This window comes from Pan paniscus, chromosome 3 (assembly GCF_029289425.2).
Source record: "Pan paniscus chromosome 3, NHGRI_mPanPan1-v2.0_pri, whole genome shotgun sequence".
NCBI classification, from domain to species: domain Eukaryota; kingdom Metazoa; phylum Chordata; class Mammalia; order Primates; family Hominidae; genus Pan; species Pan paniscus.
In genome coordinates, this window is record NC_073252.2 from 144,322,733 (window position 1) to 144,340,812 (window position 18,080).

General features: G+C 34.2%; 1 protein-coding gene across 9 annotated transcripts in view; it reads right to left on the bottom strand.

Annotated features, from left to right (window-relative positions):
* The window catches only part of SLC10A7 (solute carrier family 10 member 7), a 264,913-nt gene that overhangs the window by 197,029 nt on the left and 49,804 nt on the right, over positions 1-18,080 (bottom strand). Inside the window, exon 5 of one of the 9 annotated variants that reach the window (XM_063603958.1) lies at positions 12,573-16,018. The exons of 7 other annotated variants lie outside the window; for them this stretch is intronic. In XM_063603958.1, the coding sequence (XP_063460028.1) occupies positions 16,010-16,018 (9 nt within the window). In that variant the 3' untranslated portion in view covers positions 12,573-16,009. Of the gene's footprint in view, positions 1-12,572; positions 16,420-18,080 lie in introns of those variants that run through there. One more of the 9 variants, XM_055111880.2, reaches the window with a different exon arrangement.

The window sequence follows — 18,080 nt, forward strand, 5'->3', positions numbered from 1 at the left end:
GAACTAATTTAACCTAGCAATATATAAAAAGGATGATACAGTATGACAAAGTGGAGTTTATTCCAGGAATGCAAAGTTGGCATAAGATTTAAGAATCAATCAAAGCAATTCACCTTATCAATAGATGAAAAAAGAAAAAAACATATAATCATTTCAATAGGTACAGAAAAATCATTTGACAAAATTCAATATATAGATGATAAAAATTTAGAAGATTAGAGCTGATAAAAATTTCCTCTGCCTCATATAAAAAACCAAACAGCTGACATCATACCTAACTGTAAAAGACTGAGTGTTCCTAAAATCAGGAACAAAGTTAGGATGTCTATTCTTATTACTACTTCTATCCAATCTTGGCCTTGTCAAAGTAAAATAAAATGGAGACTAGGCTGAAAATTCCCCAAGCAGACCAAGTCAGTTAGTCAAATAAGGATTTGATTGGTAAATGTAAGCAAAACTTAAGTTGGATTATTCCTTATAAATGTCTCTGATAATCAGAAACTAAAGTAACTCACCTTACAAAAATGGTGAAAGTAATTGTTATTGGCCTATCCTCTGCTATCTGGAAATCCCCACTGCTGTATCCAATCATTGTAAAGGTTAAACAACTTCCTCATTTTTACTATAAAACCCAATCTGCAAGAGTAGGCCTCTGAGCTTCTAACCACTTTTGATTTTGAGGGCTTGTGTGTAATAATCTGTATTTACTATTTTACTCAACAGTAAACTTTAAAACTCTCTTTACTTAACTGATCTGATTTTTGTTTTGAACAGCCTGAAAGTGTTAGCCATGTAATACTGCAAGAAAAAGAAAGAAAATGCAAATAGATTGGAAAGGAATAAACCTGCCTTTATTCACAAATTACATCATCCTAGAAAACCTCCCTTCTGAAAAAAACTACAAAATAGGAAAGTTTATCAAAATTCAAGAATGCAAGGTCTATATTGAAAAATCAATGTATTTCTATATACAAGGAAGGAATGATTTTAAATTGAAATTAATAAAAATATTTCTCACAGTTTAAAGAACATGAAATATAAAATAAAGCTAACAAAATACGTGTAGACTGTGTATGCTAAAGGTTATAAAACACTGATAAGATAAATTCTAAAAGACTTAAATAGATAGATATGGATTAGAATCCTTGATATTAAGGTGTCAAATTTCTCCACATTGATTTATAGACTCAATGTAATCTCAGTCAAAATCCCTACAGGATTTTTAGTAGAAATTGACAAATGACTACAATTTATTTTAAAAATAAACTTTATTTATTTATTTATTCAGGGAATTATTCTTAGAAAAGTTGGAAGACTCACATTTTATATTTCACGATAAAGTTATGCTAATCAAGATAATGTGGTACTGGCTTAAGGACAGATATACGGATCAACACAAGAGAAGAGAAAGTTCAGAAACAGATCTACATAGAGATGGTAAATTGATTTTTGGCAAAGGTGCTAGAGTAATTCAATGTGGAAAGAATAATCTTTTCAATAGGTGGTAACTGGACATTCACACACACACAAAAAAACCCCAAAAACTCTGATGCTCATTCACACTACACACACAAAGCAACTTGGAATGGATCATAGACCTAAACATAAGAACTAAATCTATAAAACTTTCAGAACACTTAAAGAACATCTTTGTGACTCTGGATTAGGACAACATATCTATGTTAGGCTACAAAAATCACAAACTTTTGATATAATAAATTGTAAATCATAAAATTAAAAATGGATAAATTGGACTTCATTGTCCTTCAAAGTCACTGTAAAGAAAATGAAAAAGCAAACAGACTGGGAGAATAATTTCTAAAACACATAGCTGATAAAGGACTTGTATGCAGAATATATTTTTAAAACAAAATAAAACAAAACTCTTACAACTAAATAAGAAGACAACCCCAAGTTTTTAAAAATGGGCAGAAGATTTGAACAGACACTTCACTGAAGAAGAGATGTGGATGACAAATTAACACATGAAAAGATCCTAAACATCTTTAGTTAGTAGAGAACTATTAATTAATTAAAATCACAATGAGATAACACTATTTACCAGCAAGAAGGGCTAAAACTTAAAAAGAAACTGGCAGCTCAGTGTTGGTGAGGATGTGGACCAATGAGGACTCTCATATATTGCTGGTATAGATTGCAAATGATGAAGCCACTGTCGAAAACAAAGTTTCTGTTAAAGTTACACATATATTTACCATATGACCAAACCATCCCACCACTAGGTATTTACCCAAAAGACAGATATTCCTACATTCACACAGACTTGTATTCAAATGTTCGGATTTATTTGTAATAGCTCAAAACTGGAAACTACCCAAATGTCCTTCAAATGGTGAATGAATAAAGAAATTATGGTACATTCATACAATGGAATATGGCTCAGCAATAAAAAGGAATGGACTATGGATAAATGGAACAACATGGATGAATCTCAAAAGCACTCTGCTAAGTAAAGGCAGCCAAACACAAGAGGCTACATGTACTGTATGATTCCACTGATAGGCTATTCTGGAAAAGGTAAAACAGAAATCAGATCACAGGCTGTCAAAGACTGCAGGTAGAGGAAGGGGAAAGAGCCATAAAAGAATTTTTTGTCCTGATGGCAATGTTTTAAATCTTGATTGTAGTAGTGTTTATACAATTTTATACATATTCTAAAACATATAATTTTAAAAGATGAATTTTACTGTCTATAAATTATATACACAAAAATCTCAGGTTTTAAATCATAAAAATTTTAAAAGTCAACAAAAAGTAGAAAAACATAACTACATGACATTATGCTTTAGCTTGTTTATATTTAAATGGTTTTGAGGTTTACACAGAAAATTTCAATTAAAAAAATAAGATTTTGCTTAACAGAATTAGAAATGAACCAAAACCACCAAATTTCTGTTACTACTTCCTAACTAAGAAAGATTAAGCTTCAGGGCTCTGCTTGTGATTTGTAAAAATGTCTTTTCACGTCATTATTTTCAACAGTAACATGATCTGGAGACTTAGACCTTACCTAACATTCAAAAAAGATACCCTTGTTTCACATTTATTTAAAGATGGTAAGGATTTCATATTAAATAAACTGTTTTAATTTAAAATCATCACAGAGGCATTTATAAAATACTAGAACTAGCACTTACAATGGAGTCTGAAGATCTGATTTCAAAACAACTTGTCACATACTTAGCTATGAAAACTCATTACATCTCAGTTTATTCATTTCATTAAGTGGGAAACACAACGCCAACTTCATAAAATTTTGTGAGGATTAAATGAGATGGCAAATATGAAACCAGTGAGTATGCTACAAAATATTATATAAAGTAAGGCCCAGTAAGCCTTCATTATCTAAGTATTCATTCTCCAAGTTCCCTAAGAACTTAGGTTGTACAAGGAAACAAGAGACATCACAGTGGGGAATGGTTCACTAATGAACTGACCATTTCTAAAAGGATCCCCAGGAAAGCCTCTTCCCTTTCTGTACACACACCCCAATGTCTATCTCTGCACTCCAGCTTTGGTTGGCTTACTCTCACTAATTGTACAGTATTTTAAACACCTTGTAAATGTATCACAAATAATACATAACTAGGTTGCTAAATATAACTGCCCATCCTGCAGAATTTAAGTAAGTCAGTGAAAATCAGAACAAACTCAATGAGAAGAAAAAAAAAAAAGATAGGCTAGGTGCTTAAAAGGAGAGTGACCAGGCTATTTTTTAAATGAGAGCACCTGTGAAAACTGACGAAGACAATTATTTTTGCAAAAATAAACAGGAGAGAAAAATAGGATATCAAATCATCATACAATTTTCTCAGGAAAATTACATCAGCCCCCACTCCCTAAAAGCAACACTTGATTCTTTCTCCATTCATGCCAAGAATTAGTGAATAGTTCTCATGTAAATTTTGTGAAGTGAATGATAAAATAAGCTTATTTTCATAATTTAGTTTTATTTTTTTCAAAATAAAGACTAAATAAATATATTTTTCAATAATTGCTATAAAATGTTAATTTTTTAAAGTTAATTGAGTTTAAATGAGCTTTCTCCTGTATCACTTACCACTGAATAATGTGGATCTTCTCTTTTTTTTCATTCTAGTTACTCAAATATTTATATGGGGAAGAATATAGCAATTCTTTTTTGTTAGTAAAATCATAGCTGATGTTTAAAACAAGCTTCAAAGTGCTACATTCAGCAGAATGTGGTTTAAATTTTCTACAAACAATAAATATGGAAATAAATATTAGAAAATCTCTTCCCAATTTCTTAATTTTACATGTAAGGATTAGATAGCAGCCCAGTGTGGGAAGTGACTTGCTCAAGATCACACAATGTCTAACAGTGGCTGAGTCAGGATTACAAGGAAGAGCTCCCAAACACTCTTCCTTTTCCACACCATTAATCTTTATTTGACTCTAATATGCTATGTAGCTAAGACATATATGAATATCAAAAATACACAGCATGGAAATTGTATAGACACACTAAAAAGTAAAACACTAGTCAGCAAGCAGTGAAGCACTAAATCGACTTCAAATTCTTATTAAGGTTATCCTTCTGTTAGTGATTGAAGGTATATTAGCTTAGTGAGCCATGCAATAGCTGTACCACCACAACTAACGGACTGCCAAGAGATGATTTAATAAAGAGGCCCAGCTGAACAACGGTGTGTAAGTAACTCTGACAACCTGAGGCTTTCTCCTGGTCAAACGTTTTATATCTGTAAGTGACTTTCTCTAAAAAAAAATCACCTGTGAAGATACTCTCAGAAAGTTTCACGGTAATAACAGTAGCCCAAACATTCTTATATAAGTTCAGATTCTTCAAGATCTTAAGCTGTGATTAAAAAGAAAAAAAGCTTAAAGGTCTTGTCCCCAGATCCTTCTACAGGCACCATTTATAACATGGTTAGAGATCCAGTTAAATAACACATTCAGCAACTACACCATGTACGTCTTTTGGTTGAAGTAAAATAAAGAAATACAGCAACTTTTAAAATGCTGACCTCTAGATTTTACTCTAAAATGCAAGCGATGAAAATTGGGAAAACGGCATGAAATAAAAATATTTATTAAATACATGTGTCTATAAAATATTATGTGGACTCCTCATCTTTATAATATAGACTAACTTGCATTGGGAGGAGAAAAACAAAAGTTGTAAGGGGAGAAAAACACTAAATGAGCAACGAATATTGCATATGATTAATGAGAGTTCAGGGAAAAGTTAACTTCACACGCTTTATAATATTGCTGAAAGTGTGGTAAATATCAGTATCTTACAAATGTCCATACATGCCCCTTGACCCAGCAATGTCTCTTGTAAAAATTTATCTCAGAAAATAATTCAGTCACATCTGTAATCCCAGCACTTTGGGAGGCCGAGGCAGGAGGATTGTTTGAGGCCAGAAGTTCAAGGCCAGCCTGGGCAACATAGTAATATCCTGTCTCTAGAAAAAATTAAAAACTTAGCCAGGTGTTGTGGCACATGCCTGTATGCCCAGCTACTTGGGAGGCTGAGGCAGGAGGATTGCTTGGGCTCATGAGTTTGAGGCTGCAGTAAGCTAGGATTGTGTAACTGTACTCCACCCTGGGTGACAGAGCAAGACCCTGTCTTAAAAAAAAAAAAAAAAAAAAAAAAAAAAACAGAATTCAGGTCCATAAAAAGATTTAGCTAAAAAGATTTTCATCATATCATTATTTCCTTTTTTTTTTCTTTTTTCTTTTTTGAGACAAAGTCTCCCCCTTTTGCCCAAGCTAGAGTGCAGTGGCACATTCACAGTTCACTGCAGTCTCAATCTCCTGGGCTCAAACCATCTCCCACCTCAGCCTCCCAAGTTGCTGGGACTACAGGTATGCGCCATCATACCTAGCTAATTTTTTTTCATACTTTTGAGAGATGGGGTCCCACTATGTTGCCCAGGCTGGTCTTGAATTCCTGGGCTCAAGCAGTCCTTCCGCCTTGGCCTCCCAGAATGCTGGGATTATAGGCATGAGTCACCATGCCTGGCCCCATTATTTTCTAATAGCAAAAAAAAAGCTGGAACTATCAGGGCTGATATTAATAATTACACATCCATACATGAGAATAATAAACAGTCTATAAGAAGAATGTTGTAGAACACTATCGAGAGATGTTCACACTATATTAAGTGGACAAATAGAGTTACAAAACAGTATGCATTGTATGACTCATTTCATTAAACATATGTGCAGATTAAAAGGTTTGAAAAGATACACATAAAAACATTAATGTAGTTAACTCAACAGTGAGATTATGGTATTTTTTATTTATATTTTCTATATTGCTCACTAGGAATACATAATGCTTCTGTAATAAAAAGTAAGTTATTAAAATATTATAAACCATACAAGAACATAAAATTTTATTATATAGTGATTGCAGAACATTGTATGTGACTAAGAGAAGTCACAATGCAATGTACTTTAGGACAGTAAATGAACAGTAAGCCTTTCCCTTGAAATGCCATTGGCCAAAAATTATGTTCATGTGATAATGTGAGCCTAATCCAAAAGAAAACAAAAAGTCATGCCATTAAGTATAACAGTAATTTTATGATATTAGAAAAAGAATCTATGACAGTCATTATCAAAGTAGTCATTTCTGGAGGAAAAAAATTGCAAATAAAAAAAGACATTTATGTAGAATGATTTTAGGTTGCAAGCAAAATAGATGACGGTTTAAATATTTAAAGCCACAGACGGTATCTTAGACAAAAACAGAATTTTTGTTTCCTTTAAAACAGAGTTTATTATTTACCCACTTTTGAAAAAGTATTCCCTTAACTCACAATAGAAAAGATAAAGTTGAAGAAATTTGTTCCAGATGTAAAGCTCAGATTCATGATTCTTTTTAAAAGATACTCAATTTCTTATGAAACAGAGCATCCCACTAGAATTTTCAGAGGAAATATTTCCACTAAGAACATTTTTTAAAACTACAATTTGTTTATTAAAAAGTTATTTATAGAGTCCAACAAAGTATCAGACAGCCACTGTGCGTAATTAACACATATATTCTCTCTTCCTCTCTCCAGAAATGTGCACATCATACTCATGGTGTGACTAATTCAAAACAAGTTTATGAAATTGATATTTTCCTCTTCTAAACACATACAAAAACAAGAAAATTACTTAACAGTAAGAATATACTTTTGCTTTTAAAATTGTTTAGACCATCTTAAAACTGATCCCTGATTCCTTATCTTAGAAAACTTATTCCTAGGAAAATTTATAAATAAAATGAGGTTTACAGGCACAATGTTATTCTGGCAGCCTTTTGAAAAACTGCTTTTTGATTCAACAACAGATAATTTGCACACTTTATTCTCTCTATCTCTGGGAGATATAACTGCTGAATACTTTTTATAACCTTAAATATAAAGTTTTAATATTCTTTATTTTATTAGAAAAAAGATATCTGTGTTTCTTGCAAAGTTACTGTTTATTTCCATTAAAACAGTGAAGCCTTCATGGAAAAGCACTACTTATATATGATTTGTCCATGCACAAAGTTCCTATTACATCAAATTATCCATAAAATACCCCCTTGGCAAGGAGATTATAAGGAAGCTTGAAGCATCAGGTAACAATTGGACTGAAAGATCTCTGTGGCTGCTTCCAACCCAGTCATTCTCTGCAGTTCTTAAAGATCGCAGTTTAACTGAAGTCTTCATCAGATACCAAGTGAGTTAACATGTACCGAAAGATTCTTCAAGAATACAAATGAGAAGGTTCCTCAAACCAGCCCTCCTGTCTAACCACAATTATTTAACAGCTTAAATCCAAATTGTGAACATAGTTTGAGATTTTTCTAAGATGTTCTTTAACCTGCTTTCTCCTCTTTTCTTCTGTATTTTCTACATAGTTCTAATCTTAAAGTTGAAAGAAGTTTATGTGTTTTAGAAAAAAAAGTGGATGCTTTTAAAAAATGTATTCCCTTAACTACTCCTTACATCTACTTTCTAATCCCCAACTCACTTAATTAAATTCAGTGTGAATTTAAATTGCAATTAACATCTTTTGAGGGATTACATGTTCTAATCACAATTATGCAGTGAATATTTGAAACACATACATTTTGTTATATTATCTGAAATGCAAATTGGAGTCCAGAAGAAGATGTTTAATAAAAATGTATAGTACTGAAGACTTTATTATAGATCCGAAGGGACTAGAAATGAGATTTAAAAGAGTAAAAGCACTGATACAAGTATAAAAACAAATTGCTTCACCTCCAAAACCCCTGGAAATGGCCCCACTTGGCTCCCATTTAACCTAGCTTCTTTGCAGTTTAAAAACTGCCTTCCAAGATGTTTTCTTAACCAAACTGAATTTCATTTTTTCCCCCAAGATCAGGAGCTCACAGAGTCCTAAATGAGAGATGATACATAAAATTCTGTAAGGACAGGGGACAAAATCTGTTTTTCTGACCCAGGAAGTTATAATGGAATTATTACATTCTTTTTCTTAGCTTTCTCTTCAAAATTGCATTTCATAAGCAGAAAAAAAAGCTGACATTTATTGAGCACCTTCTATATGTCAGACAATGTGTTATTTTATTTAATCCTCAAAATAACCCTATGAGGTAAGGATTACTTTATTTTATAGATACAAAAGATAAGGCTCAGAGTAGTTAAGTGGTTGAGAGAAATAAATTAAATGCATCAGTGGTGAAACTGGGATTTGACTCCTAAATCCATGCTCCCATCTGGTAAAAGGATAGTATCATTTCTGCAAAGGTGAGACCTTAGGAGGAAAGCCTAGGATGAAGCACCTATTTTCAATGTTAAGATTAACTACAATCCTGTCTACCAGGCTGTTGGGATTGTCATGGCCCCAAAAAACAACTTCATCTCTGGTAGTAAGCTTGGATAGAATGCTTCAAGAAGTTTCATTCCTGGGGCTCTCAGGACTTTTCTGCAGAGGCTAAGAGCTTGCTAAAAGCCGGAATTACTTGGCATCTTCTTAATCAATGCCAGGATTTACCATAAAGTAAAGATCTGGTGTATTAATCTATGCCGTTTCCTCTTGGTAACTTTTCCATTCCATCTTCAGGGTCTGTTTGTATACTTACCAGATTGTTAGCTCCCAGGCTAGGTTTATGTTTAAGGAAACTAAGGCAAACTCAAGTTCTGCCTTTCACTCCCTTCCACTGTCAGTTTCCTGTTAATTAATCATTTTTCTACACAACTTTTGCTGCTATGCTTTACTAGTAAAACAGGGACTAGTTAAGCTAACTATTACTTTTTCCTTTGAGAAAGATAACACTAAATTGCTAAGCTCCCTACCCAGTCAACTCTGAAAAGCAGGTTTAAACACACACACACACACATACACACACACACACACACACAGGCACACACAAATACTTTTTTACTCCTTAGCATTTTTTTTGCCCTTTTCTTTTTTCTTTCTCTCTTTTTTTTTTTTTTTTTTTTGAGACAGAGCGCTCTGTTTCCCAGGCTGAAGTGCAATGGCACAGTCTCAGCATACTGCAATCTCTGCCTCCCAGGTTCAAGTGATTCTTGTGCCTCAGCCTGCCAAGTAGCTGGGAGTACAGGCATGTACCAACATGCCCAACTAATTTTTGTATTTTTAGTAGAGATGGGGTGTTGCCATGTTGGCCAGACTGGTCTCAAACTCGTGACCTCAGGTGATTCACCCGCCTTGGCCTCCCAAAGTGCTGGGATTACAGGCATGAGCCACCGCACCTGGCCTTGCCCTCTTTTATCTATGATCCAGCCTCCTGGATCTATGTGATGTGATGATGCCTAATGTGACACAGCACCCTGTACAAGGATAGATATGACAACCCAAAGATTAGAGAGAGGTAGGTGGGAGAAGAGAGATATTACAGTGTATAATTTACCACGTGAAACAGCCATGAGATATGCAGGCAACAGAGGACCCCAGACTTAGTTTACCTAGGTCTGAATGCAGCTCCATAGCTAGAGAACCTCTAACGAGTTTAATTAAACTACTTCAAGCCTCTATTCCTTCATCTCAATAATGGGCATAATATCTACTTACAAGAATTTTGTGAGAATTAAATAAGACAATTCATGACAATCAGTAGCACCATAAGCTTAATAAATATTAGCTATTATTAACTATATCATCATCAATATTATCACATTACCAAGTGGTAAGGGCCATTAATCAATGACTTGCCAAATCAGAAATCCAGAAACAGAGATATAAAACTTCTGATAAATTTGAAAACATAGAGACAAATAAACATTTTAATGTGGGAAAAAGGAGGGATGGACATGAGGGCGTGGAGCAATGCATTTATTTATTTATTTATTTATTCTAACTTATATTTTAATTTTTTTTTTTTGAGATGGAGTCTCGCTCTGTTGCCCAGGCTGGAGTGCAATGGCACAATCTCGGCTCACTGCAACCTCTGCCTCCAGGGTTTAAGCAAGTCTCCTGCCTCAGCCCCCTGAGTAGCTAGGACTACAGATGTGCACCACCACACCCGGCTAATTTTTAGTAGCGACAGGGTTTTACCATGTTGGCCAGGCTGGTCTTGAACTCCTGACCTCAGGTGATCTACTCGCCTCAACCTCTCAAAATGCAGGGATTACAGGCGTGAGCCACCGCGCCTGGCCAGCAAGGCTTTTAAAATACAGTGTTTAATTCTTATGACATAATTTACTGTGATTTTAAAATAATAACCTGTTATGTGGGTGGTACTTCTTTGTTAATATTTAGAGATTTGTGAGGCTTCAGAAAATATTCAATAACAAATACATTTTTTTAAACCATTGTTGGGGGTAGGGGGGTACCTTAAAGTCCTCAGGGAAAACCAAACTTGTATGGAGAAGGTCTTCACAGTTCTAATTAGGATTGCAGTTTGGATTAAAAAGAATCATTCAGGGTTCTCCTGAAATTTCCTGAAAAGCAAAGCTGAATGGGGAGCACAACCAGAAGGGGAGCACAACCAGAAGGAGAGCACAGTCACTGGAGAGGCTAATGGCTTCTAGGAGGGTACGAACAAACCCCTCTGTCAAGATCCTGGCATTTTTCCTATGATGCACATCTTCTAACCCAGTCATCATTTCTCCAACTGTGGCCTTTCTTGTGCTCCTAAAATAGTAACATAGGGATGATGTAATGAGGCACAAATGGTTGGTGAAGGTAGGAAAGTGGTCAGGAGAGGTAGAAGCTATTGCTGGTGTCAGAGAGATTGGAAATTTAACTCAGTCAGCAGTTGCATGAAGATGCCAAAGGGCACATGGGAAATGCTTCCTTGAAAGCAGCACCAGGGAAAAGTAAGAGAAAACAAAGGACACTAGGATCCGTGGAGTTAGAATCCTTCTACTTGAATCTGCATACTATCATCAAAATCAACCCAATTATTCAGTAAACAGACATGTGATGAATTCCTACTGTGTATAAAAAAACAGTGAAATAATTTTCTTATTGTAAGATATGATCACCATCCTCAAGAACATTTCAACCTATAAAGGAGTATTAGCATGTATAAAACCCAAAGATTATTTATTTATGTATTTATTGGGTCTTCCTCTGTCACCCAGGCTTGAGCGCAGTGGCATGATCATGGCTTACTGTAGCCTCAACCTCCCAGGCTCAAGCAATCCTCCCACCGCAGCTTCCCGAGTAGTTTGGACCACAGGTGCATGCCACCATACCCGGCTATGTTTTAAATTTTTTTGTAGAGATGAGGTCTCACTATGTTGCCCAGGCTGGTCTTAGGTAACTCCTGGCCCAAGTGACCCTCCCGCCTCGGCCACCTCCCAAATGCTGGGATTACAGACATGAGTCACCACATCCAGCCCAAAACAACTTTAAAAGAAAACAAAGGCATTCCTTTAAAATCAAACTTCCTTTAAAATAGAATTTATTATTTACTCCATGACGGGCTACGTTTGGGGCAGATATATAACTATGCAATGTGGAATGGCTACATTTGAGGTAGATGTATAAATACGTTCTGACAACAGGCAGCATACAGAGCTTGCACTATTATTTGGTGGGAGAAGAAGGATGCAAAAAAGTTATAATTCTTTGACTATTTCTCTCCTATCTCATGGGCTTATTGCTTCCTTTAATGTCTCTTCTTCAAAGTCTTAACAACTATTGTTCAAATTTAAGGCATTATTTTAAGTGCCACTTTTAAAGAATGTTCTCAGTGAAAATTCCTCTTGAAATATCCCTAGGTATACTACTGATTCTGAGATGCAGATGCATATATTATATATACATATAAATGTACATATGTATATATACATATATATGTACATATATAAATATATACACATGCCATACACATACCCCATGTATACATAACTAAATGGGTAATATAAAGACATGCTATAAAATAATTTTGCTATAACTACAAAGAAGGACTGCTCAGATAGAGTTGGTTCCTTCCCTCTTCATTCTTAATATTTAAAGTCAAATGCACAATTACCTTTTCGGAAAGGAGTCTTTTTTCTGATATAACACAAGGTACTTACCTCAAACTTGAACACAGTTTTTCCTAGAGTATTAAAGTGATGTTTACATATTTATATTTTTCATTAAAGAAATCATGTGAATTCTTTTTCACCAGATATATGATAACAATACTACTAGACTATGGAGCCTATAACTAGCCCCAAACTTTCTGCATTTGCTGACTCTGAAATTCCTCTTTGCAAATCTGCAAAGCATGACTAATGCAGGCTAGCATGTTGGTATGGGAAATTCACTAGCACTAATAACAACCACCACTTCTCAATCCCTCTATGTGTGCCAGGCACTGTGCATGTATCATCTTTACATATATCACTTCATGCAATAGGTACAATGCTAAGCAAAAAACATGAGATGTATTTAAAATACAGCCCAACTATATATTGTCATTTTAAATTAGCTTAAATAAACAAATGATTACACATTGAGTATCCCTTAACCAAAATGCTTAGGACCAGAACTGTTTCAGATTTTTAGATTTTTCAGATGTTTGAATATCTGCATTATATATACTTACTGGTTGAGCATCTCTAATCCGAAAATCCAAAATCCAAAATGCACCAGTGAGCATTTTCTATGAGTGTCATGTTGCCATTCAAAATGTTTCAGATTTTCAGAACAGGGATACTGAACTTGTACAAATAGTTACATACATAGGGATAGTCGAAAACTTTCCTAAATTTAGGCATATACTAAAGTAACTATAGAAGCTATCTAGAACACTGGACCAACTGGGTTTTCTTTTCCATTCAGTTTTCTTTCAGCATTTGAAGTACGGCTTATTATAAAACTAACTTTAGAAACACACCCTAGCATTTTGTTTGAGGTACCTTTAGATCTTTAAGTTAGACAATGTCTATCTGAATATTTTTCTGTGTCAAATTCCAGTTGTAGCTAAAGTCACTCCTATTTGGTGAGGCTTGCTGAAAAGAAGGTAGATAAAATCCTCAATCCATTGAAGTATACAGTTATACATATTAAAAGAATGATCTCATAACTGAAAATGATAGTTGTTACAACTGCAATTAAATATCGTCATTATGGCAAGCATTTAATGAGTAGTTACTCTATGTCACACCAAATTATTTATATGCTTTATCTTTCCATTTAAAATTCATATTATACCCATTTTACAGCTGAAGTAAATGAGAAGTAAAATAATTTATCTAAAATCAGATAGTACTTAATTAGTAGAGCCTGCATTTGAACAGGTCTAGAGACACCAAAGGCCACACTCTTTTCACTATGTTAAGGTGTCAACATTAAAAACCTTGACTAAACATAAAATGCTTGAACCATCACTTATATCAAATTCACGAACTCAATAAAATATTCTTCTGACCCACCCAACCATTTCCTGTTCTCCATACCCCCCTACTCCCAAAAGATAGCTCATGCAGTTTTCCAAATATACACTAAAAATAAAGAGAAATAAAAGTGACATCTCAATACAAAATATAAATCCTTCAGCATCTTAAAAATAAACTTTTCTATAAAATATAGTGGAATAACTGAGGGACAAACATTAAAGAATAATGAACGTGCAAAAAAAATGCACTGCTGTCAGCATTATACCTGGGTACAAATGTGTTAGAGCATCTTAGTTTAAAACAAATCAAGTTAAGCGCCTGTTTAGAAAAACACTTCCATGTACGGCATACATACCAATGTTAGGAAGAAAAACAAACCCAGAAATTAATTAAGAAATGGGTGGTTTTACAGAGTGCTATAAGAAGAACTTTCTAATAAACTTTCTGTCTATACTTAGAGTGAAATCTTCCTACAGATTTCCTTCTCTCATTTACATATCTGTGCAGGCATATTCTGTTTTTTTTTTTTTTCCTTTCAAGCCCCTTTGCCCTTTCAATCATGAAGCATATTACTCCACTGTCAGTGCAAAGCAGTTCCTAACAACAGGGAACCCAGCTGGGATAGGAAGAGGGCAGCGGGCTCATGCATTAACATAATAATCCAACTGTGTTCCCATAGGCCCTTAGGGCAGACAGCATATTAGGTAGGCCTCCTGTGCAGACCCTGGTGGAAGCTGCCTTATCACCTGCCTATCAACCTGTGGCAGCTAGAGCTAGCTCAACAGCACCAGCTCCTGCCAAGCAGTGGTGCCCAATTACTTTACTACAAAAGACAGAAATCCATTTTTCTATGTCTGTTTAATGTACCCAATGCATTTCCTTATTTATGATTTGAATCTACGTTTCTGCATCGTTTCCAGGGGATTGACTTATTGCCTTTTAACTTTTTAAAGTCTAGTTGTCTAAAGGCCATTCTGCGGCAGTAGGTAGGAATGAGACTGCAATGTGAATTTCAAATATAAAAGCCCAAGTTGGTAAAAAGCAAACCACTTGGTCACCGGTTGTCTAAAGATTCCTCAATCAATATAGAGGACTAGAAGTGTAAGGAAGATCTGAATGGCAGTTATCACTATTTCCTCATGGGGATAAAAGTGAGGGTACTCCTATACTAATGTCTCTTTTAAATGTAGTTTTTAATTCTAATCCAAGCACATCCTAAGGTTCCCATAAAGCAGAAACCTTTGTGCATGCTGATTCCAATAAGAAAAGTTGTGGACAGATTACTACAACTGGCTGATGGTATAATCAAAAAAGACATGTCAAAATTATTTTGTTTAATCTCAAATGATTATTGAAAACAGTTTTTTTAAAAAAGGCTGACCCACTGACATGCTTTTTACTGTTTGCATGTATGACACATATGTTTTATTTTAAGGCTGCTTAGTTCCTAGAATGTTTTATCTGTGTGTGATTTTCTTTCCAAGCTACAATATATATCACGTAAGGAAAAGCTGAAGGGTATATTCCACTGAAAATTTCTATTTACCACGTTACATAAGATCATCTTTAAAACACCTTAACAGATGTTTGAAATCATAATTCATTTCAGTGAATTAAATATAGTCTCATTCCTTGAAATTTCCCCTTAAAAAGGTTGCAAAGAAGGGGTATAATTTGACATTTAATTTAACAGGAAAAAGTGCTTTTAGAAGTATTCTAAATAATGCTATTTAAAAGAGCATGAGACTACCAATTTGGCTAGGGAAACATTTTCTACTAATCAAGTATTTTTTAAAAAATGAGTTTCTAGAAATCTTACTTTTTTACTGGTATTTTAATTAAAAAAATGGATCCTGCAGTCAAACAAAAGTACATTTCCTAACATTTCTGTGAATTTTAAATGTTAGGGAACCAACACTATTATTTATAGCAACCAACCTGATATACTTTATATACATTCTAATAATTAACCAAAATTAAGTATCAAGGGCTATGGCACTGATTTTCACTGGCACAGTTATCTCTGTTACCTTAACAGTTTTTGCAACACATTAAAGAGGTGAGCTTGACCATTCTGCAACTTCTCAGTTCTTTGGATTACTCCCATACATGCCAGACAGGGTTTTATATAAAGTAAATATCCTCCTCATGTTGAAGAAAGTTGTTCTTTACTAAACAACCTGAGGAAAAGTCAAATAAAAGAGAAAAAAAAAACTAGAAGAATTTTTCCTTCCATAAGTAAATCCTGAGCTATTTAATAGTCGCTAAACAATACACAACAATATATTGTTGATGAAAGTATAAATACAAAATACTAAACTCCATTTTAAATATTAATGCTTACATATGTGTTAAACAACAAAATTATACACATCCCTTCTTGATCTTTTGGGGATTCCAGGGACTCTTTATTCTTCAAGAATTCTTACATTTTGACAAAATGTAATGCATCTTCCAAGTCATTAAGTATAGAAACTTGACTTTTGATGAACAAACAATCAACAGCAGCCATGTGGTGACAGGATAAATAGTGGCCAGACTTTACCACTTTTTAAATGCCTTAAAGAGGTACATTTCCACTCTAGGGTAAACAAAAGAAAAGCATGTATATGAAATAGAAATCTAGTTATGCCATCACTAAGAACTTGATTTTATCTTAAATAGCAACTTATGCAGCTAGAATAATTTGGTCTCTAAAGGGTGGTAAAGAAGGCAATAAGGACAGAATTATAGTATGATTTCCAGCATTAGCAATTCGACTTTGGATAAGCTTAAAATTTATAAAACTTATAAAATTTACAAAAGTAAAGATAAATGAAGAAAATGTTATTTAAAAATTTAAGTGAGAGTAAATACAAATAGAAAATCATGTGAAAGAAACATATTTATGTTTACGTGTGATATACTAATTTTAAAATGTGCCTCCCAACCCCCAACAGCTGTTTCTATAGGCTGCACATTCCTATATTTGAAATAAGCCACATCTTCATTTTGATAGTACCAGAGCATTCCCTTCCCTCCAGAGAATTACCTAGAAAGGACCTTCCTTTTCCAATGAAAACCATTTGATTCCTAAGAACTTTATCTACCCAGTTCAATCTGGTGGTATAGCTATGGCTTCAGAGATGGTTTGCAGCTAGTATTTTTTGACATTTCTGCCAAGGATAAGATTCAGTATGAGATATCGAAATTACACGTTAAAATAGATGCCATTTTACTTTGTTTCTTCCTGAATAGCCCTTCAGCTGTAGAGGCACATACATTTTTCCCCAGGCAAAATCCCCAGGCTAAAATAACTGAGCCTCGTATCTTCAGGAAACTCAGCTTCCCAAACATTATTCTTAGGTATCTTATTATCTATCAGCTGTAGTTTCATTTTGTATTTAATCATGTAAATCTTACTTGAAAAAAAGAAAAATAATCCACTTAAAACGTTTCCTGTCAACCATTCATATTAATCAATGGCAATACTTAATTTTCTATTATAGCTTTTTAAAATGTTGATCTTTATTTTAGCAACAGAGTTAGAAGTCACAAGGATTCATGAACTGATCATTTTTGTTCCCCAAACATCCTTGCCTTCCACGATTGCCCTCTTGAGCAACATGCTATGCACTGGAGAAAGGACACTCCCATTTGCCAAGATCTAATACTATCACTTTGCAACCTCAGCCTCTTGGACAACTTAAGCGTCAAAGACCACCATTCTAAACAGTAACAGATGTTTCAAAGCTATTACTCCAAACCTCAGGTGAAGATAAATATAACTTTAAATGAAAACTACAGAAATTGATCAAACAAGTAAAAAAAAATAAATACCTCAAAAAACCTTTCAATCCATCATGAACTAAAAAGATGTTAAGACTGTATACACAACCTTGAAGCTTTTAAAATTAAGAGAAATTAAACCGCATATTAAATCTTCACATTCTAACAAAGCCAACTGAATTTATATTGCAAGCACATATTTTATCATAAAAAGTTTACAGATGACTACCTCAACACCCATGCAAGTACTAAATCATTATGCATTAAGCTGCTAAAGGTGTTTTTAGAAAGAGATCTGAATTGCCTGCCTTTACAGTTTACCTCTTATTTCACATCAGAACGCTTCCTGAAAAGCTACAGATAGGAGATAGGATGAAGAAACAGAATTAACACCTAAAAGATGAAGAAAATTAAATAAAACATGAGAAGGTAGAGGAGGAGGCAATGTAAAAAGAAATCTATGAATGAGGAAGG